Source organism: Ovis canadensis, chromosome 3, assembly GCF_042477335.2.
Source record: "Ovis canadensis isolate MfBH-ARS-UI-01 breed Bighorn chromosome 3, ARS-UI_OviCan_v2, whole genome shotgun sequence".
Taxonomy (NCBI): Eukaryota; Metazoa; Chordata; class Mammalia; order Artiodactyla; family Bovidae; genus Ovis; species Ovis canadensis.
This window is the reverse complement of record NC_091247.1, coordinates 58,935,415-58,955,978: the sequence shown is the minus strand read 5'-3', so window position 1 is coordinate 58,955,978 and position 20,564 is coordinate 58,935,415. Positions and strand designations below refer to the sequence as shown.

General features: G+C 47.7%; 1 protein-coding gene and 1 long non-coding RNA gene across 2 annotated transcripts; one reads left to right on the top strand and one right to left on the bottom strand.

Annotated features, from left to right (window-relative positions):
* Positions 1-6,353: 6,353 nt before the first annotated feature.
* LOC138436893 (uncharacterized) lies at positions 6,354-15,870 on the bottom strand. Its single transcript, XR_011255658.1, has 2 exons — positions 15,266-15,870; positions 6,354-7,146 (listed from the first exon to the last, which is right to left on the bottom strand). It is a non-coding gene; the product is annotated as an uncharacterized lncRNA (long non-coding RNA).
* On the top strand, positions 12,818-18,648 carry FABP1 (fatty acid binding protein 1). Its single transcript, XM_069583193.1, has 4 exons — positions 12,818-13,047; positions 15,293-15,465; positions 17,634-17,726; positions 18,524-18,648. Exons 1-4 carry the CDS (start codon positions 12,981-12,983, stop codon positions 18,572-18,574), a joined length of 384 nt encoding a protein of 127 aa, XP_069439294.1. The 5' UTR covers positions 12,818-12,980; the 3' UTR covers positions 18,575-18,648.
* Positions 18,649-20,564: the final 1,916 nt, after the last annotated feature.

Sequence of the window (20,564 nt, the reverse complement as noted above, 5' to 3'; positions counted from 1 at the left end):
TACATGATTCCTATGCATTTGGTGAATATCAATCCCTGTGCTTCTTGATGCACCTGGGAAATCTGATGAAGTCTGACTTCTCATCTTGAACTGATGTCATTGATAGGGATGGTCCAGACTCTTCCCTTGGCAGGGACGGATCCCTGGTTTTGAATCCTGGCTTCTCTCTTTCTCACCTGGGAGAGCTTGAGTAAGTTTCTTTATTCCTCACAGTGCTCATCTCTAAAGTAGATTTTAACATATTGAATAAATGGGATAATTCGTATAAGTGAGCCAGTAATAGTGAATGTTCAGTGTTAGCCTTGTGTAGTGGATAGCTGTAAGAGTCAAGGGCATGCTAGAGGAGCAGGGTGGCCCTGCAGTTCTGAGTCTAGCATGGTGGTCTCGATCTGGGAGTTGACTGGTCCCCAGCTGTTCTCATCACCACCGGAAGGAGCCAGGAAGGAGAAGACTCCTTTAGCAGAAGGAGAGACTGCGCTGAGTATTTCTCACAGGGCAATGACTGCCTCATCTTAATCAATTAATTAATTATTTATCAGACACTAAATACGTTGTGGGGAAAAAATCAAATAAAAGCAAGTAAGCAGTACCTTCCCATTGTTCTCTTCACAGGTCACACCCATGAACTATCTGGGATAAACACTTCCTTCCAGACTTTCTCCACACACACATGGGTGTATGCACATCTATGACCATGGTTATTGGGTTTTAAAATTTTAAATGAAATCATATTATGCATTTTTTCTATAACTACCTTTTATTGGGGCTTCCCTGGTGGCTCAGTGGTAAAGAATCTGTCTGCAACGCATGACGCTCTGGTTCAATCCCTGTGTCAGGAAGATTCTCTCAGTCATGAAGATCCCCTGCAGGAGGACATGGCAACTCACCCTGGTATTCTTGTCTGGAAAATCCCATGGGCAGAGGAGCCTAGCAGGCTATGGTCCATGGGTTCACAAAAGAGTTGGACACAACTTAGTGACTAAACAACAACCTTTTATTACCTTAGTAATACATCTTTGGAAATATTTTCAAAACAGGATGCATTGATTCTTGTTCATGGACTATAATCTATGTAAACAATCCTCTACTGGCGGATATTTTCCTTATCCTCTCCCCAACTCCTTTTGGGGGAAATTGTATTAAATAACACTACAAAGAGAATATCAATGCGGAGGATGTTCATTTATGAACAAAATAAGGTCAAGCTTTAGGGTTAAGGATATTCCAGGTCACAGACCCTTGAAATGAGTGGAGACTACATTTTAAAGTTTAATCAGAACTTGCTGAGCCCATGATACATATATGAAACCAGAGAATCCTATCAGGTAGGGGAGCCTGGCACAGGGGTCAAGTGACAAGGCAGCCTGAAGGAATTCTGCTAAACAACTTTCATCTGCTTTGACTGTTTCTGTTGAGCTGTTGACATAGATGCTGGATTTTGCCCTTGGTATTTTAAAGGCATCATGGACATGTGACTATGTACAAACAACCTACTAGGAACTGAAGATGAGTGGAGAGCAGAGAAGGGAGGGCTCCCAAGTACACAAATAGCTTCATTACATTATTACAGCCACTGCTATTTTCATCAAACATTTACTGATCCTGACTCTGTGCCAGAGACTATGAAAGCCCAGTAGCAGAGACAAGGATGAATGCTCGTACCCTATTACCAAGCACCATGCATCAGAGGGAGGAGAAGACATAAAACCAGGAGAGGTTGTAAAATAGAGCTATATAAACAGTGAGAGGGGTGCAGCAACTGGAGTCTAGAGTGAGGAGGAAATACTTCCAGCTAGGAGGAGCAAAAAGGGAAAAGGGGAGGAAGATTGTCTTCAGATGATTTTCTTTGGTGGAGGCAGTCCTGACGTGGGTTGGAAAAGAATTTCCAGACACAGAGCATTTCAGAAGGGAGTGAATTTATTAAGAACAAAGAGCAGTGATAATGTGAGCACTGCAAAGCAAACTTCTGACAGACCAGGGCGAGTCGATGGTTCTCATGGTTTAATAGCCAATTGTTATACCCTCAAGACAGAAAATTCCTGCTGGAAGGCTGGCATTAGGAGCATGGCTGGGGTTTCCCTGGTGGCTCAGGTGGTAAAGAATCTGCCTGAAGTGTGGGAGACCTGAGTTCAGCCCCTGGGTTGGGAAACTCCCCTGGAGAAGGGAATGGCCACCCTCTCCAGTATTCTTGCCTGGATAATCCCATGGACAGAGGAGCCTGGTGAGCTACAGTCGATAGAATTGCAAAGAGTCAGACATGACTGAGCGACTAAGACTAAGACACTATAGGATGATTACTGGAGTGGATATTTCTACCTAATTTGGGGTCAGGAAGCCTACTGGTGATGATCACGGGGGCTTTTGGAAATTTTACAAAGGGGTTCAGTCAACTTCAGAGGTGACCTTGGTTCTGGGCTCCACTTCTGTGGCATTGGTACAAGGCCTTGCACCTGTGGCCTTGAAGCAGGACTCAGCATCTTCTCCCTACATCTCCCACCTGAGCAGATGGATGGTGTTAACATCACCATGGTAACCCAGACTGGAGCTTTCAGGAACATCTTCAATTCCTCCCATACCTTCCCAACCACCTACAAAAGTGAAAAAGCAAAAGTGTTAGTCGCTCAGTCGTGTCCAACTCTTTCTGACCTCATGGACTAGCCCACCAGGCTCCTCTGTCCATGGGATTTCTCAGGCAAGAATACTGGAGTGGGTAGCCATTTCCTTCTGCATGGGATCTTCCTGACCCAGGAACGGAACCCAGGTCTCCTGCATTGCAAGCAGCTTCTTTACCATCTGAGATGGATCCCCAAATGCTCTCAGTTACAGTCACACAATAGCTCTCCAATTCACACCCACTCACCTCTTCCCACATTTAGATCTTCATCCTCTCCTGCCAGAATTTTCACAGGAGTTTCCTATCTACTTATCCACCTCAAGTTCTCTCTCCATCCAACCCATCTTTCATGCTTTCTAAGAGTAATCTATCGAAATCACAAATCTGATTATCTTTCCTCTGCTTAAGAACTTTGGCTGACTTTCCATCACCTAGCACAGTAATATCCTAAATTTCTTTCACTAGCATATCAATTTCCCATCTTTTTGTCCCATCTCCCTATGTTCTTATGCCAGTTCTTTATTTGTGTCTCTCAGCCCCTTCCCCTCAATTCACCACTCTGCTCTGTGTTTTGGGGACTGGGATCTACAAATTATATTTTCTGAATGCCTTTGCCAGCTGCTTTTCTGTTAGGATGTAGGGTATGCCAATCATGCAACCAGAAGACAATTGGACGTCAGAAGGAAGAGGCAATCTTCCTCATTTGAAGTTCTCATGGCTGCTACTGTGGCAGTACGAGTACAGTGGCTCTAGATTCCAGCCGCCAGGCCAAGGTGGACCCAGTACTGAAGGTGCCTACAACCTCCAACACTGCAGAGGCAAGTCTATGTCTCTGGGTTCCAGCCCAGGGGCATCACCAGCTTCGAATCCCCTTCTTCCTTTTGCTCTTACAGCTCTTCCAACACCTTGGTAACCAATATCCTGTATTCAATTCCTGCATTTGAAATACCTAGGGTAATATCTGTTTCCATACTGGACTCCTGTACTATTAGTTATATACTATTTTTCTCTAAGTGACCCCTTTTAAAAAAGAAGCAAATTGACCTTGTCCAAAGCAATAATATCCATGAGGTTGTACGTTGGTGTATGTTTGTCTAATACATGTTAGACTAAGTGCAGAACTATTCATATTTAAGTTGTTCATCTATCTCCCACCTTTTTGGGGAAAAATTATTTGGTCAGTTACTTATGTTTTTAGCTGTTCTGGGTCTTCGTTGTTGCACGAGCTTTTCTCTAGTTGCGGTGAGTGGGGGCTACTCTTTAGTTACTATACTCAGTCTTCTCATTGCTGTCACTTCTCTGGTGTGGAGCACAGGCTCTAGGGTGCTCAGGCTTCAGTCGTTGCGGCTTCCAGGCTCTAGAGCACAGGTTCACTAGTTCTGGTACACGGGTTTAGCTGCTGTCTGCAGCAGGCGGGATCTTCCCCAAGCAGGGATCAAACCCATTATTTACCACTGAGCCCCTGGGAAAGCCCTGTCTCCCATCTTAAATCGTGTCTTGTGCTGATATACATCCCATTCTGGGAAACTATAGTCTAGAGGCTATAGTGCAACCTCCACATCACCGTCTGGTTGTGGCCTCCCTCCCCAGCTGTCTGGTTCTCCTACGGACGCTTCCATCTCCTTCCTTCCGCAACAGCGTCTTTTGTCACGTCTTTGCATGCTTTGTTCTGCATTCGTGAAACTATCTTGATTCCTTCCCTGGCTAGAAAATCCCTTCTTACTCTTAATTTAATCATCCCCTACATTCCGAAGTATCATTTAAACTCCATGCTAGTCAAAGGGCAGCTTTGGCCTCTTTCACACTCCCCTGCTCAGTGAATTCCTTTGTAGATTCAAAGTATAACCTGTGCGGGAACTTCATAGAGTAGGTCAGCGTGTCACTTGTTGGGTGAATAGTCAAGAAGTAGATGAGTTAGCTGATGCCTGTGGCTTCTGTGGGATCTGAGGCTGGGTAAAGTCCACCCTGGAGGAGGGAGCAGAGTGGTGCACATGATCACCACGGAGCCCAAGATGAGCGCTTACAGAGTGGCCCAAGTGAAATATCCCAGTAAATCGAATACAGGAAGAGCAGCAGATCCTAACTTTAAAGAATTAAAATTCAATAAAATGTGTTTTGCAGGGCACCTCTGATGAACAAGGGCTCAGCAGTAACCTCAGGACCTTTCATTTCTTCAAAATCTTGCTTCATGCACATGGACTGTCTGGTTATTTGGTCTAGAGCAATAGGACATTTCTAAACCGACAGTAACCCAGCAATCAGTGACTCAAGAGGTCAATAGCACCTAGCCTGTTGTCTTATCAACATTTTCTAGACTCATGTTCCACGGAAAGTGCAATGATAATCTCTGGTTTAGAAGAATTTTGGAAGGATTAACCAAGATACTCCTTTTAAAATTACAGTGTTGGAGGGCGATTTGCGGGAGAATGGATACATGTGTATGTAAGGCTGAGTCCCTTCACCGTGCATCTAAAAGTATCACAACATTGTCAGCTGGCTATACCCTAATACAAAATAAAAAGTTCAAAGAATTACAGTATGGAAAAAATAAAAGTCAAAAATAAGCTTTAGGGGTCCAACACATGGGGTTCATGCTGCTATTCGGCAGCTTCCTATTTGGGTAGCCATTACTAACCGCTTCTCACCTTAGTTCTCTCATCTGAAAAATGGGAATAATAATGCTTACCCTAGAGTATCGTTTTGAAGATACAGTAATAAATTTCATTTTTTTAATTGGGATATAGTTGCTTTACAATGTTGTGTGAGTTTCTACTGTATTGCAAAGTGAATCAGCCATATTTAGAAACATATCTCCTCTTTTTTGGATTTCCTTCCCATTTAGGTCACCACAGAGCACTGTGCTGAGGTCCCTATACTGTACAGTAGGTTCTCATTAGTTATCTGTTTCATACACAGTAGTGTACGTATGTCAGTCCCAATCTCCCATTTTATCCCACCTCTCCTTGGTGTCCACACATTTGTTCTCTATACCTGTGTCTCTGTTTCAACTTTGCAAATAGGTCATCTGCACCATTTTTCTAGATTCCACATGCACATGTTAATATACAATATTTGTTTTTCTCTTCCTGGCTTACTTCACTCAGTATGACAGGTTCCAGGTCCATTCACAGAGAAAGCATGTACTTAGTCAGTTAGTGGAAGGTGCATTTTCACTGTTAATGTCATAGAATTCATGGAACTGAATAGAAATCACGAAAGAAGTTGTCGAGCTAGAGGAGATGAGCCCCCCAGGAGGGCTACAGGCAGAGGGACTGTAGAGTTGAGCCTTGAGCAATGTCAGCAGGGTGACCATTCTGACTCTAAATGACGGCTAATTCATGGCCCAAAGACACAGAGAATGCAGGGCTGAAGGGCGGGGGTGTTCAGTTGGTCAAGGGTTGCCTGAGGGGAGCTTTCTTTTTGAAGTGCCAGGCTGACTGACTTTGAAGCCAACTGGAAGCTTCCAACACTCAGAGGGCAAGGGACACAAGGACACAGGGACACAGGGCAAGCAAACACTATTAGCTTTTACAGCCTGCACAGGAGCTTTACAAACCAGCCTTGCAGATAAGTTTCGAGTTCTTCCTTGATTACATTAGCCCTCACGTTAGTGCTACAGCCTCCCATGTAATTCACAAGATTTTCTGCTTTACTGTGTCACAGTAAACTCACTGTGGGCCCAAAGTGAATCACAGGAAGCACTCACTTTTTATCATAGGGATAGTCCAAAACATTACTGTAGAAAAGGAAATTTTATTGAATACATTTTTTAGTATAGTCTGTGTAAGTGTGATTTCTCTTACAGGGCAAACTACCACCCACAATTTTTGTTTGTTTGTTTCTTTGTGCTCCCCTAGTGACTTCTTCAAGCAGGCAAGACATCTAAAAGGCCAAGGGTGTTGAGTGGTTCCCATTCTAGGTACTGGACAGTTGCTATGAGAGGGCATTCTTTTTTTAACATTTATTTATGTTGCATGTCATTTATTGGACTGGATCAGGTCTTGGTTGTGGCGTGTCGGATCTTGCATTGCAGCGCACAGACTCTCTAGCTGTGGCTCACAGGCTCAGGAGTTGCAGCTCGTGGGCTCTCTAGTTGTGTCGTGCCAGCACTAAAGCATGTGGGTTTCAGTAACTGCAGCGCACGGGGTCTCTCTACTTGTGGTGCATGGGCTTAGTAGTTCCTCAGCATATGGGATCTTAGTTTCCCATCCAGGGATGGAATCCGCATCCCCTGAATTGCAAAGTGGATTCTTAACCACTGGACCACCAGGGAAGCTGTAGGATGAGATTCTTTAAGGAGTTTACAGCGATTGAAGAGACAGAATAGAATATGATCAGCAAGGCTTACGAAGGTGTTTTAAACATTTTTGTTGAAGGATGTACATCCTGAAATCCCACCCGAAGGATCTGAAAAGGCACGTGACAGGAAGAAGAGACTTGCAGGAGCGATGACGTGGCCGATGAAGCTGATACGAGGTCTTCCCTCACGGTGAACCTGCTGCTTGAACCATAACAGTGTTTCCGACGTACAGCTGAGGTTGCAAGAAAAGAAAGAAAAATCCCTTGATGCCAGGACCTCCGTAGGAACTGAACGTTGGAGCAGTAAGCAGTGAGCTGAGCCTGGAGCACCTAGAGACATTACCCACTGGCCCAGGGAGATGGGAAGGAAGCTTGTCCTCAAGTTTTGCGTGTGTGTGTATGCTCAGTCACATCCAACTCTTTGCAACCCCATGGACTGTAGCCAGCCCACCAGGCTCCTCTGTCTATGGGATTTCCCAGGGAAGAATACTGGAGTGGATTGTCATGTCCTCCTCCAGGGGATCTTCCAGACCCAGGGATCGAACTTTCATCGTCTCCTGCATTGGCAGCGGGGATTCTTTAACACTGAACCACCTGGGAAGCCCTGTCCTCAAGTCAGATCAACATAAAAGTTGGTCTTGAGCTGAGATACCTCTGGACACCCAGCAGAAGCAGATGCAAAGTGCTGTGACCCCTGCCTCTGATAGGAGCTTCACATTCCTGAAGGTGACACAGGTTGACACCGTGTTTTCAGGAGGCAGAGACTGTCAGGATCATTCAACAGATAAGTAAGTGGAGCCCCAGAGAAGCTCGGTGCTTTTGTTCAGGGTCGCACATCTGTTAGCCAGGAGAGCTAGACTCAAACTCGAGTCCTTCCCCTCCCGCAGCCCTGCCTCTAAAGAAGTATGGCTCATGTGGCATCTCCCAAAACACCCAGGAAATTGGGCAAACTGGCGCTGCAGGCATCCTGGGGTCAAATCCAAGTGCAGAGGAGCTCGGCCTCAAATGAATGGCGGTCTTATTCTGGCTATCAAGAGGCTGTCCCTGCCCCCATGCCTCCACACTGCTCATCTAGTAGGGAAAGTAAGGAGAAAGAATGTCTGGTGGGGCTCGAAGGGGGCTGCAGTCTCTGAGTGGACAAAAATCAGAAGCTGAGCCTGTGAAATAGGAGTCATTTTCTTTTCTTCTTGGAAGCCACTTGAACTTTGTCATCACAATTGGACTTATCTCCTTTTGTGTTTACTTAGCTCATGGGCGAGAGATGTCATTACCCTTTTTAATTTTATGGAAAACCATTTACAAGTGTTAAAATTTGCCACTAATCTCTGTGGCTTCAAGACACACACACACACACACACACACACACACAGAGTCTAGCCAAGAGCAGGCTATCAGGGGCGGCCTGAGAGGCTCCCTGTCTTGCATCTGGGGGAGGGCAGAAGTCCTTGGTTCATATCTGCAGTCTTAGTCCACATGCTTCTGTCAGGCTGTCCCGTCGCATGGGGGCTGTAGGGTCTCCAGCAGCTAGGCCAGCCCCTTGCCCAGTTTCTGAGCTGGTCACACTCAGTGCTGCCTGGATGGGGAGGCAGGGAATGCAGGGCAGGTGGAAGGGTTGCAGGGAGTTGGTTCTTAGGCACTGCTCTCCCTCAGACACGAGAAAAGGTAGCCAATCCAGGCTTCCTGAGAATTCTCTGGGACTGATACTGTCCTGCCTTATGAAGAAAATTTTATGATGTTCTGTCCCCCTCTCCACCTTGGGGCCCACTGAGCAGCACTGTGGGTGTGGCATTTGACTTTCGTGGTTAAGGGGAGAGTCCAGATGTGGAATTTATGTCAGGTATCCTTTTGCCCGAGGAGGGGTGTTAGGCAGGCATGACTGCATACGAGAGTGTGGTGTGCCCAGGGCACTGCCAGTAGTCCTCCCGATAGAGCAGGGAGGGTTTTAAGGTGGGAGGAGGTCTCAGGTATAAATGAATTTAGCACAAGGCTCAACCACCGCACAGTCATTAGACAGACACACGCCAGCTGTCAGCCTGTGGGCATTAGCCTACATGCGCTTCCCTGATGGCTCGGTGGTAAAGAATCTGCCTGCCAATGCAGGAGATTTGGGTTTGATCCCTGAGTTGGGAAGATCCCAGGGAGAAGGAAATGGCAATCCACTCCAGTACTCTTGCCTGGAGAATCCCATGAAGAAAGGAGTTTGGTGGGCTACAGTCCCCGGGGTTGCAGAGGGTCAGGTATGACGGAGCAGCTAAACAACAATAGCCTATGTAACCCAGATGCCAGCAGAGATTGGATGGTCCTCTGGGATTTGAACAAAATTAGCTTGAATTTCTCCTAAACCCAGCCTAAGATCTTGGGAGATCCCTGAGGGATTGCATCCCTTGGCAACTGGTCTTCCTGGTACCGTTTTCAGTACCACATGCTGTTCTCAGTATTTCTTGCTTTCAGTACCAGGTACTGTTCTCAATACTTCTTGTTTTCACTGTGCCGTCTCGGCTCTATTATATCAACCCAGAAGTGAAGCTCAGCCCCTCATCATTTTCCTCTTGCACATCTACTGATGCAAGAATTATACTTTACTATAACATGGAGGTAGCTGGAGAGATAATTAAAGAAAGATGGATGGGGATTCACTTGGCAGCAAATAAGCAGCTTCAGATTCAACGTCAGTCCTCCTAGAAACCTCCCTGTGCCTGGGGGTGCCTTAGTGACCTGTCACCCCATACCCTCTCGCTGGCCCCTCTCCTTTCTGCATGCTGCCCTGTTCTCTCCTCTCTCCAACCATCCAGGAGAGAGAAAGAAGATGCAACCAGTGTCTCTCTCTACATCTCCTGATCAGCACAGCCCTGCTTCATCATCTCTGCCTCACTGAACACCTCCCCAGCTCCCTCGCTCTCTCTCCCAAGCAGCTTATCTGATCATTTTCTCTGTCTTACACACACACACACACACACACACACACACACAGAGTTTCCTCTCTGAGACGAATTCTGATTCCAGTTCTTAAGATAATGGATTTTACTTCTTTGTGTGTGTGTGTGTTCAGTTGCTTCAGTCGTATCCAACTCTTCGAGACCCCATGAACTGTAGGACATCAGGCTCCTCTGTCCATGGGGTTCTCCAGGCAAGAATACTGGACTGGGTTGCCATGCCCTTCTCCATTTACTTCCTTACATATCCCACCCCCACCCCCCTCAAAAACCATCGTCCCACCTGGTGGAGACCCTCAGTACAATAAGACATTTAAAGGAACCTAAGGTTTCCCGGTGGCTAAGATGGTCAAGAATCTGCCTGTAGTGCAAGAGACCTGGGTTCAATCCCTGGGTCAGGTTGGGAGGATTCCCTTGAGGAAGGCATGGCAACCCACTCCAGTATTTTTGCCTGGAGGATTCCATGAACAGAAGAGCCTGGTGAGCTATAGTCCGTAGGGTGGCAAAGGGTTGGACACAACTAAGTGACTCACACAATTAAAGTTCAGAACAAGGCAAGCGGCGGCTGTGCCGTCATCCTCTCTGAGCCATTTTCGCCACTTCCATCCCAGTGCCAGAGCATTCATGGTGACTAAAAATGGCTCTGAGTTCTCAGCATACAAGTCTGCTGCTTAACGTTCTCCAGGGACCGTGCTGACTTGTGGCCTGGAAAGCATATTGTGTCCCAGGCACTGTCAGAGGGAGGGCAGAGCAGAGCCCGCCTCTGCACTTGAAGGAAAAGGTTTACTCGTGCCAGATCCTCGGGCACGTCAGCCACTACCGCCTGCCCACACTGCTCGGTAGGTAGTGATCTCCCCGTGGCAGGATGTATGCTAGGGCACCTGCCTGGAAAGCCAGGCTCTGGCATGAGCACGTGGACTTCTAAGGTGCTCTGCTGGATCAACAGGTCTGAACTCTGGGAAAGTATTGTGAGAGGGCTGGAGGCAAGGGAACACACCGTTACCGTGGGCTGACACACCCTGTTAGTCTTGCTCTGCGGCACCGGTGTCCCCTGTCGTGAGTCCTCAGCTACTCACCTACCTCATGCACAGTCAGAACCTGAGGGCTTCTAGGCTTGCAGAGCAGATGGCCCAGCAGCCCAGCAAGTTCTGGGGTGCAGAGTTCTGGTGGGGAGGGCTGCCAGTCTGGCAGATGAAAAAGTGAGCACTTTGGTGACTATGCTACAAGTAAGACCAGATAGGATCCCCCAGCAGGGGAGAGAACTATCCAGCAAACAGAGAGAGCTCTGCCTGAAATCTCCCACCATCCACTCAGACTCAAGCTGGAATGGCAGACCAGGACTGCAGAAAAGGGAGAGAGACCACAGGGGTGGGAAGACTGTCACTGGCTCTGACCTGGGGTCCACAGTACCAGCCCTATTCACATCCGCTCATGCTAAACTTTCAGCCAGGCACAAATCTGTTAGATACACACACACACACACACACACACACACACACACACCCCAATCTCCTGGCTGCCCAGCCCCAATGATTCAGTAGTTTGATAGGGCGGACCAACCTGACTACTCTATCTCTTGTTTTTGTTTAACGAGAAACAAGGTGGCCTCATTGTCTGCTGACCGTTTCTATTTGCTGACTCATCATTCACTGGATGTTGACTATGTGCCTGTGTGTTGGGAATACCAAAGAAAAGGTACAGTGGAAAAGAAGACTTAGAGAAAAAAAATCCCAGTAGGATGAGAATATAGATATTTGCAACGTGCTCTCTGAGCCCAGAGGATTCACAGAGAAGATGACCAAGGGGAGAAGAAAAGTGAGGCAGAGGGAGCCCCGTGGAAGCCAACAGGGAGGCATGGATACCCCGATAGGTTCAGTTGATCCAGGAGGTCCTACCCTCTTCTTTCTCCTAACTAGTCTCTGGCTAATTAAATGCATCTCAGTTTCCACATGTCTGATTTAAAGGTATCCTTTTGCACTTCTGAAAGGAGACTGTGCACCTGTGGGCATCAAGGAGGGATTCCCAGAATACAAAGCAGCTCTAGGGGCTGCTGACAGGTTTGTAAAAACTAAGTTTGTGTGAAGATAAAGATGGGAAGACTTCATGGACATAGTGGGGGAAGGAGAGTGGGGACAAACAGAGAGTAGCGTTGACATATATATACATCACCATGTGCAAAATAGACAGCAAATGGGAAGCTGCTGTATAGTACAGGAAGCTCAGCTCAGTGCTCTGTGATGACCTAGAGGGGTGGGCTTAAGAAAGAGGGGATATGTGTGTACTTACAGCTGATTCACGATGTTGTCCAGCAACATAGTGTATAGTATGTAAACTAATGTAATATTATAAAGCAATTATCCTCTAATAAATTAATTTAAAAAAATTTTTAAAGATGGGAAGAGATCGAAAGGTTATGTAATTAAAGTGACATTTTGAGACTGAAGGGATTCTTTGGTATTTTTCTTGGAGCATCTAGATTTAGACCCCAACACACACACACACCCCTACATGTATACGTGTGTACATACATGTGAACATGAACACACATGCAGGTTTGTGTGTATAGGTATGTATGGGCTTCTCTGGTGGCTCAGTGGTAAAGAATCTGCCTGCCAATGCAGGAGACCAGGGTTTGATCCCGGGGTTGGGAAGATTGCCTGGAGAAGGAAATGGCAACCCACTTCAGGATTCTTACCTGGGAAATCCCATGGACAGAGGAAGCTGGTGGGCTACAGTCCATGGGGTCACAAAGAGTCGAAAAGAACTGAGTGACTAAACAACAACAACAATAGGAATGTATGCACACGCGCACACACACACACACACACACACACACTTCACAGGAAAGTAGCACCTTAAAGGCTGCAGGGCTGTAGGGCTTTGCACCTGATTGACACTCACCAATGTTTGCTGAATTGGAGCAATCTGCTGCCAGGCCCATCCTGTTTTTTATCATTGACCATTGCTCTCAAGAGTTAATGTTTGACCCTGGCCATAAAGGAGACGACAGCTGATGACTTGTGACCGACTTTTGGAGAGGAAGGAGCCCCCTATAAATTAGCCCACACCGGCCCACACTGGCAGCCCTGCCAGAAGAGCGTTGGATCAGCTGTGAAGAGAGCCTCACCGCCACCATGAACTTCTCCGGCAAATACCAAGTCCAGACCCAGGAGAACTACGAGGCCTTCATGAAGGCAGTCGGTGAGTGCTGGGCCAAGGCTGGGGATCATGGCCATGAAGGCTTGGCCCTGCAGGTGGTGGCCAGTCAGGGTCCTGAAGTCAGACAGGAGGAGCAGTTCAAGCTTCCTGCAGATTTGGAATCATGTTCTGCAGGTTCCCTGTGCAGTCTTGGGCTATTCCTTCCTGGACAAGACTGTGCCTTAGGAAAGTGGGAATGGCACTGAACTATGATCTGATCTAGACTGAAGCTGCCTCCACGGCCACCTCACTGAGTGACCGTGTTCATTCACTCACTCATTCCTTTCTCCATCCTTCTAACAAACTTTGATTCAAGGCCAACCACACGCTGAGCAGAGTGCTAAGCTGAGCAGAGTGCTACGCTAAGCAGAGTGCTACGCTAAGCAGAGTGCTGTGCTGAGCAGATACCGCAAAGACATAACAATGAGCCACATTTCCAAGGTCACAGTTTGGAGAAAGAAAAAAGAGAAGAAATGAATGCAACATAGCCTCTCCTAATGTGTCCTGAGTGTTGACTCAACACCAGACCTCGTGCTAAAGCCCCAGACAGGCAACTTCCTGTTGTTAGCTTCCTCTCATTCAGTCGTGTCCAACTCTTTTCAACCTTGTGGACTGTGGCCTGCCAGGTTCCTCTGTCCATGGAATTCTCCAGGAAAGAATACTGGAGTGGGTTGCCATTCCCTTCTCCAGGGGATCTTCTGGACCCAGGGATAGAACCTAGGTCTCCCACATTGCAGGCCGATTCTTTACTGTATGAGCCACCAGGTTGAGTCCTCGCCAAAAACTCTGAGCTCGGCACTATTATTTTTCCCATTTTACAGGCAAGGCAATGAAGGCCTTGAAAGAGCAACTAATGCCAACCGGGGTCACACAGATCATAATCCCAAACCGAGTTGACATATAAAGCTAGCACTAGTTCCCAGGGACCCCTCTTTAAATCCCTGTCACCCACCCACCTCACTGAGTCACTTACAGGAGGATGTGGCGGCTGTGGGAAGATGTCAGGGGAAGGCTTGGTAGGAGCGAAGGTGAGCCTTGGGCCTTGGGAGATGAGAAGGTGACCTCTGGGGGCTAGAGGAGGAGATTGTGCTGCAGGGGGAGGAAGCAAATGGGGTGGGGAGACAAGGAAGAGCGCTGAGCAGGAGGCGGTGGGAAAGATAGCAAAGGCAGAGATAAGAAGCCTTTTGGGGCGGCTGAGAGCTGGGATCTTCTCCTGTAGGACACAACACAACACCTCTTGTCCCTGCACCCCTCACCTGGCAACAGGAGCCTCCCCATCACTGTCAGTGCACCGGGTTTTCCTGAGCCTCAGTTCATATGACAGCACAGACACTCTGATATTCACCACACTCTGGCCCCAGAGAAGGGACTCCTGGTCCATCTTCCTTAAAAGCCTTGATGGCAGAGGTGGAGGTAGGGATGGGGGGCATAGGCTTGTCAGGCACGATCCCGCTGTGATGCCTCTTGTCCATGAATAATTTTTTAATTAATTTTTTTTATTGGAGGATAATTGCTTTACAATGTAGTGTTGGTTTCTGTCATACATCAGCATGAATCAGCCATAAGTGCATGTATATCCCTTTCCCCTTGAATCTCCCTCCCATCCTGGCATAATTTTTAAGAGCTTCCCTTTCACTCTCAGGAGGGACCTGGCTTGGGGGACAAGCTGATGGTCACCCTGAGTGCGGAGGAAAAAAATACTTACTCTCAAAGAGCAAAGTCTCTGAGCTTTAAACAGGGAGGACGGAGGAAGGAGAGCGAGTAAGAAGCAGGTGCTCAGACGAGGAAAGCTTCTCCAGGGCAGAGAACTGACTTTTTCTTTTTTTAACAAACCAAACTGGCAAGATAGTGGGCACCTGAGGTCAGGCCAAGTCAGGCCACTGACCTTCCCTTTCAGAGGTCGAAGCTCAGTTTGCTCACAGGGCTCCAGGAAGTGCCAAGGCCTCAGGGATCTCTCCTCCCCCTTCTCACCACGGGGTTTCTCTTGTGACCACCAGCTTGGAGGTCCCACCTCTGCTGTTTAGTGGTTCCACCCCCATGGACTGTAGGCCACCAGGCTCCTCTGTCCATGGGACTCTGCAGGCAAGAATACTGGGGTGGGTAACCATTTCCTTCTCCAGGTGATCTTCCCAGCCCAGGGATCCAACCTGGGTCTCCTGCACTGTAGGCAGATTCTCTACCGACTGAGCCACCAGGATGCCCCACTCCTACTTCTACCCACCTCTAAACCTTCAATGCTTCCCTCCAGGGATGCCCGATGACATCATCCAGAAGTGGAAGGATGTCAAGGGGGTGTCGGAAATCGTGCAGAATGGGAAGCACTTCAAGTTCATCATCACCGCTGGCTCCAAAGTCATCCAGAATGAGTTCACCTTGGGGGAGGAGTGTGAGATGGAGTTCATGACTGGGGAGAAGATCAAGGTAGGAGGCGCCCCCTCCAGCCACCCTCTGCTTCTAGAACTTTTCCTAGAGCCTGGCCCCAGGCTTCCTCCCTCAAGGCTCCCAGCTCATAATTCCTACTGCTGAGACCCTATCTCTGAACCCACAGCTGGGGTGGAAAGGCAGAGAGATAGCAGAAACCAAGACAATACTGTCTCCACATGGTTCAGTGGATAAAAAATCCACCTGCAATGCAGGGGACATAGGAGACGCAGGTTCGATCCCTGGGTCAGGAAGAAATGGCAACCCACTCCAGTATTCATGTCTGGGAAGTCCCATGGACAGAGGAGCCTGGCAGGCTACAGTCTATGGTGTTGCAGAGTCAGACGCAACTGAGTGACTGAACACACAAGCAAAAAACACAATGTTGTAAAGCAATTATCCTCCAATTAAAAATAAAAAAATAAACCAGCTCTTAAGAAAGAAGCTCTTAGGGAAGGTGTCAGTTTCCTGGGACCTCCTGGAGAAACTCTGGCCTGAGAATCTGTTATTGCTGTTCAGTTGCTCGGTCACGTCCGACTCTTTGTGACCCCATGGACTTCAGCACACCTGGCTCCCCTGTCCTTCACTATCTCCCTGAGTTTGTCCTTTGAAGTCAGTGATGCCATCCAACCATCTCATCTTCTGTAGTCCCCTTCTCCTCTTGCCTTCAGTCTTTCCCAGCATCAGGGTCTTTTCCCAAGAGTTGGCTCTTCACATCAGATGGCCAAAGTATTGGAGCTTCAGCTTCAGCATCAGTCCTTCCAATGAATATTCAGGACTGATTTCCTTTAGGATGGACTGGTTTGATCTCTGTGCACTCTAAGGGACTCTCAAGAGTCTTCTCCAGCACTACAGTTCAAAAGCATCAATTTTTTGGCACTCAGCCTTCTTTATGGCCCAACTCTAATATCCATACATGACTACTGGAAAAACCATAGCTTTGACTAGAGGAGAATTTGAGCTCTCCCATGTGGAGGGTATGGGGGAACCAGGCCCGGAGCAGGAGTCTAAGATTCAGATTCTCCCAGGCCCAGAAACAAGCAAGTGGGAGTCAGTGCAAAACCTTAATAGAGCCCTCAGTTCATCCCTCAGCCTAAAGAAATGGCTTTGCCGAGCCTAGAGCTGGTGGTCATGGGGAGGGACTTCCTGAAGGAGGTGCTAGCTATACCAGAGAACCAAGGCCCCAGACAGGCCTTCAGATCAAGACTTGCAGGTTGGTCAGTGACTCCTGGTCTTCGCTACCTCATCTGTGAAATGGGCACAGTCACTTCCCAGAGCAAAGATAGTGGGTAAGCTAGCATCACCTCTACTGGGCTGCGGATAAGGTATGCAACTCAAGCTGGGGGTAGGATGTGTGAGTGGTGGGCAGGCGGTGGCAGGGAGATCCAGGCAAGGGGGTGCCCCTCACAAAGGGTCTCTATTCCTCCCTCCCAAACCCCACATGCCAATACTAGCATCACCGAGAAGAGATCCTCACTTCTCTCCCCCAGCATCCCCGACCCCAGAAAACTTTGTGCATCTATCTCAGCACAACCATTGGTCTTTTTTTTTTTTTTTTTAACCTTTTCTAGTGGCTCTTGACTTCTGCTTCCCCAGATAAAACATTACAGGTCAGGAAACCTATGATAAATTTTAGAAGGGAAACTCTCTTATCCGCCTACAGTAAGGGGCAAACTGCCATGGCCCTTTCCAGCTGTCCATCTTGGAGGCAAATTTTAACCTTGGCCAGTATCTTCTGCTCCCTGCTGGGTTTCCCTGGATGTGTGAAAAGGTGACCACAAGAGGAAAGATGAAGGTGCTAGAAGGAATAACATAACGCAACACAAAACCAAGACAGGTGTTCTCCCAAACGGCCGGTGTTTTGAATCTTATTACTTTCTCCCTCCATTAACTTGGAGAATTGTTACTTGATTTTATTTCAGTGTTTGATTTGAGACCTCTTAGCCATCCTATGCTGACTCCTGGATCCCACCCCATAAATGAAAAGTCTGACAAAAGAAGCCCTGCTGTTTTCTTCAGTTCTTACATGACCTCACTTCTGTTCAGAGCCAGGGAAGGGGGTTTGGTTGCTGTAAGCAGAGTCCCATGCCGGGGAGCCAACCTCATTAGCGAGAGAGTTACTCCCTCTTGGACCCCTCCTCCCAGGCTATTTCTTCTGTCCCCTACAGACGGTGGTTCAGCTGGAAGGTGATAATAAACTGGTGACGACTTTCAAGGGCATCAAGTCTGTGACTGAATTCAGTGGTGACACTGTTACCAGTGTAAGTCTGCACTCTCAGCTTGGGGGTCCTAGTACTTGGGGCTGGGTGGGGAGGAGGGTAGTCGGGGGTCAGGGGAGACGTGAAGAGCAGTGACGATTTCCTGGGCTCAGTCTCTGCTACTACTCCCTGAGCATCCTTTGTGCCCCAGGCAGTTTCACACATTCTCTCGATTCTTGCCACCAATGCTGAATTTCCTAAATGTGGAAACTGAGGCAGCATAGAGCCAGGAAATGGCAGGGCTAGGGTTCCTCTGAACTGGATCTGTCTCACGAGACTGATATCCATGGTGATACACTGCACAACCCTAGGAGGAGCCACTCTCATTACAGACGGAGGGGTTTTGTACATTTCTTACCATCTTGCAATGAATGCCAATAAGGCACCTGTGGAGAAGGAAATGGCAACCCACGCCAGTATTCTTGCCTGGAGGATCCTGTGGACAGAGGAGCCTGGCAGACTACGGTCCATGGGGTCGCAAAGAGTCAGACACAAGTTAGAGAATGAGCAAGAGCAAGAAGTGTTCAATGAAATGTTGAGAAATTGAATTGGATTGAACTGGTCTTGCTCTAAGTCATTGATGTAGAAAGGAATTCTGTAAAAGGCAGGACAGCTCTGCGTGTGAGGAAGCGACAAAGACTTGGCATGGGATTTTAGAAAAGATTGCCGATCCTTCCTCCGGTCCTATCGAGAACAGAGGCATCTCTGAGTTGCTGTGTATATTAGCATACTGGGGGCTTAACTATCCTTTATAATTCTACATCAGACGAATATTTCATGATTTCTTTTCTGGCTTTCAGACCATGACGAAGGGTGACATTGTCTTCAAGAGAGTCAGCAAGAGAATTTAGACAAAGTCTGCATTTCATATTCTTTTAGTGTGTACAACTAATGTAATAAAGTGAACTTTGTTTTAAGAAAAAAAGTTTTCTTTTTGCTTAAAGGAGGAAGGGGATGGGGAGGTAAAGGAGAGAGACTGAGAGAGAAATGGACCTGGTCTTGCCTTTCTTTTTTTTTTTTTAATATTTCTTTTTGTTTATTTGGCTTCACCAGCTTAGTTGTAGCATGCACGAATCGCACCCGGGCCCCCTGCATTGGGAGTCTTAGCCACTGAACCACCCAGGAAGTCCCCAAAATGTCCTTTCTTCTTGATGGCTTTTCCTTGATGGAGTTCTTGAACACTGATCACCTCTAGTTTCATTAAATCTTGACCATCTACATGTTACATCCTGCGGGGTTAGGTCTGATTCTCACCCTGAAAGCAGACCCCAGGCTGTCCACTCAGGCAACCCTATAAGGAACACATGATGTGGCTGGATCTGTAGACCAGCCCTGGAATGACATGTCCCACTGGACAGCCACACAGCAAGGAGCTGGAGCATGAGGCTGTGTGGTGGACTAGGTCACTCCCACGTGGGCAGAGAGAGCAGGATCTCTGGACAGGCAAAGGGAAGCCATGCCCACAAGTGTGGCCTTGGCAGTTCCACCAGCCCCACCCACCTGGGGACACGAACAAAAGGAGCAGGCCCTGAACCACCCAATGGACAAGAAGTGGACAGAGAAACCTCTAGAAAGTCCTTCTGGGCTGTGGGCAAAGCAGATTAAGAGAGAAGAGGGGTGTTTCCCCAAACGGTACCTTGTACCAGGCTCTGGTAACTGTTATGAGTTGAGTTGCATCTCCCCAAAACTCACATGTCAGAGTCCTAACCCTCAGCCTCTGATTGTGACCTTTCTTGTTCAGCCATAGCCATTGCAGATGTAACTGCTAAGTCACTTCAGTCGTGTCCGACTCAGTGCGACCCCACAGACGGCAGCCCATTAGGCGCCTCTGTCCCTGGGATTCTCCAGGCAAGAATACTGGAGTGGGTTGCCATTTCCTTTCTTGTTCAGCCATAGCCATTGCAGATGTAACTAGGTAAGTAAAACGAGGTCATGCTGGATTATGGCAGGCCACTAATCCAATATGGCTGGTATTCTTATAAAAATGACAAATGTATGGGGACTTCTAGCTTCCCAGGTGACTCAGTGGTAAAGAATCTGCCTGCCAATGCAGGAGACATGAGTTTGATCCCTGTGTTGGGAAGATCCCCTGGAGGAGGACATGGCAATGCACTCCACTATTCTTGCCTGGAGAATCCCATGGACAGAGGATTGTGGCAAGCTACTGTCCATGGACTTGTAAGGATTTGGACATGATTGAGTACAAGAAGAAGCAAGATGAGGGCTTCCCTGGTGATCTAGGGGTTAAGACTCCACGCTCCCAATGCAAGAGGTCTGGGTTCAATCCCTCATCAGGGGACTAGATCTCATACACTACAGGTAAAGATCTTGCATGCATGCCACAACAAAGATTCCTCGTGCTAAGACCTAGCACAGTTAAATTAAAAAAAAAAAAAAGCAGAAGTTTATGGAAATGGAAACATGCACACAGGGAGTATGCCGTGTGGAGACTGGAGTTATGCAACCACAAGCTGAGGAACTAGCAGAAACCCGGAGAGAGACCGGGACAAGATCCTTTCCTATCTCCCGTGAAAGGAGCAGAGCCTTGTTCACCTTGATGTTCAAGTTCTGGACTCCAGAACTCTAAGAGAACAAACGTCAGTTGTTTGAGCCAGCCAGAGAGCTGCCAAGCTCTGGAATTTCTATCTTACATCCCTCAGCTCTCAGAACTGCACCCAGCCCACAGAAATCTCTCAACAAATGTGCCTTGATGAGACTTAGAGAATAGACTTATGGTTGCCAGGAGGAAGAGTGAGGGGAAGGGATATTTAGGGAGTTTGGGAGGGACATGTACCCACTGCTGTATTTAAAATGGATAACTAACAAAGACCTACAACACAG

What these genes read in the sequence shown, in the direction of transcription:
- FABP1 (XM_069583193.1), top strand. Translation starts at nt 12,981, where the DNA reads ATGAACTTCTCCGGCAAATACCAAGTCCAGACCCAGGAGAACTACGAG. An exon ending in GGCCTTCATGAAGGCAGTCG is followed by an intron (nt 13,048 to 15,292) that starts GTGAGTGCTGGG and finishes GCTTCCCTCCAG; the next exon opens with GGATGCCCGATGACATCATC. An exon ending in TGACTGGGGAGAAGATCAAG is followed by an intron (nt 15,466 to 17,633) that starts GTAGGAGGCGCC and finishes TGTCCCCTACAG; the next exon opens with ACGGTGGTTCAGCTGGAAGG.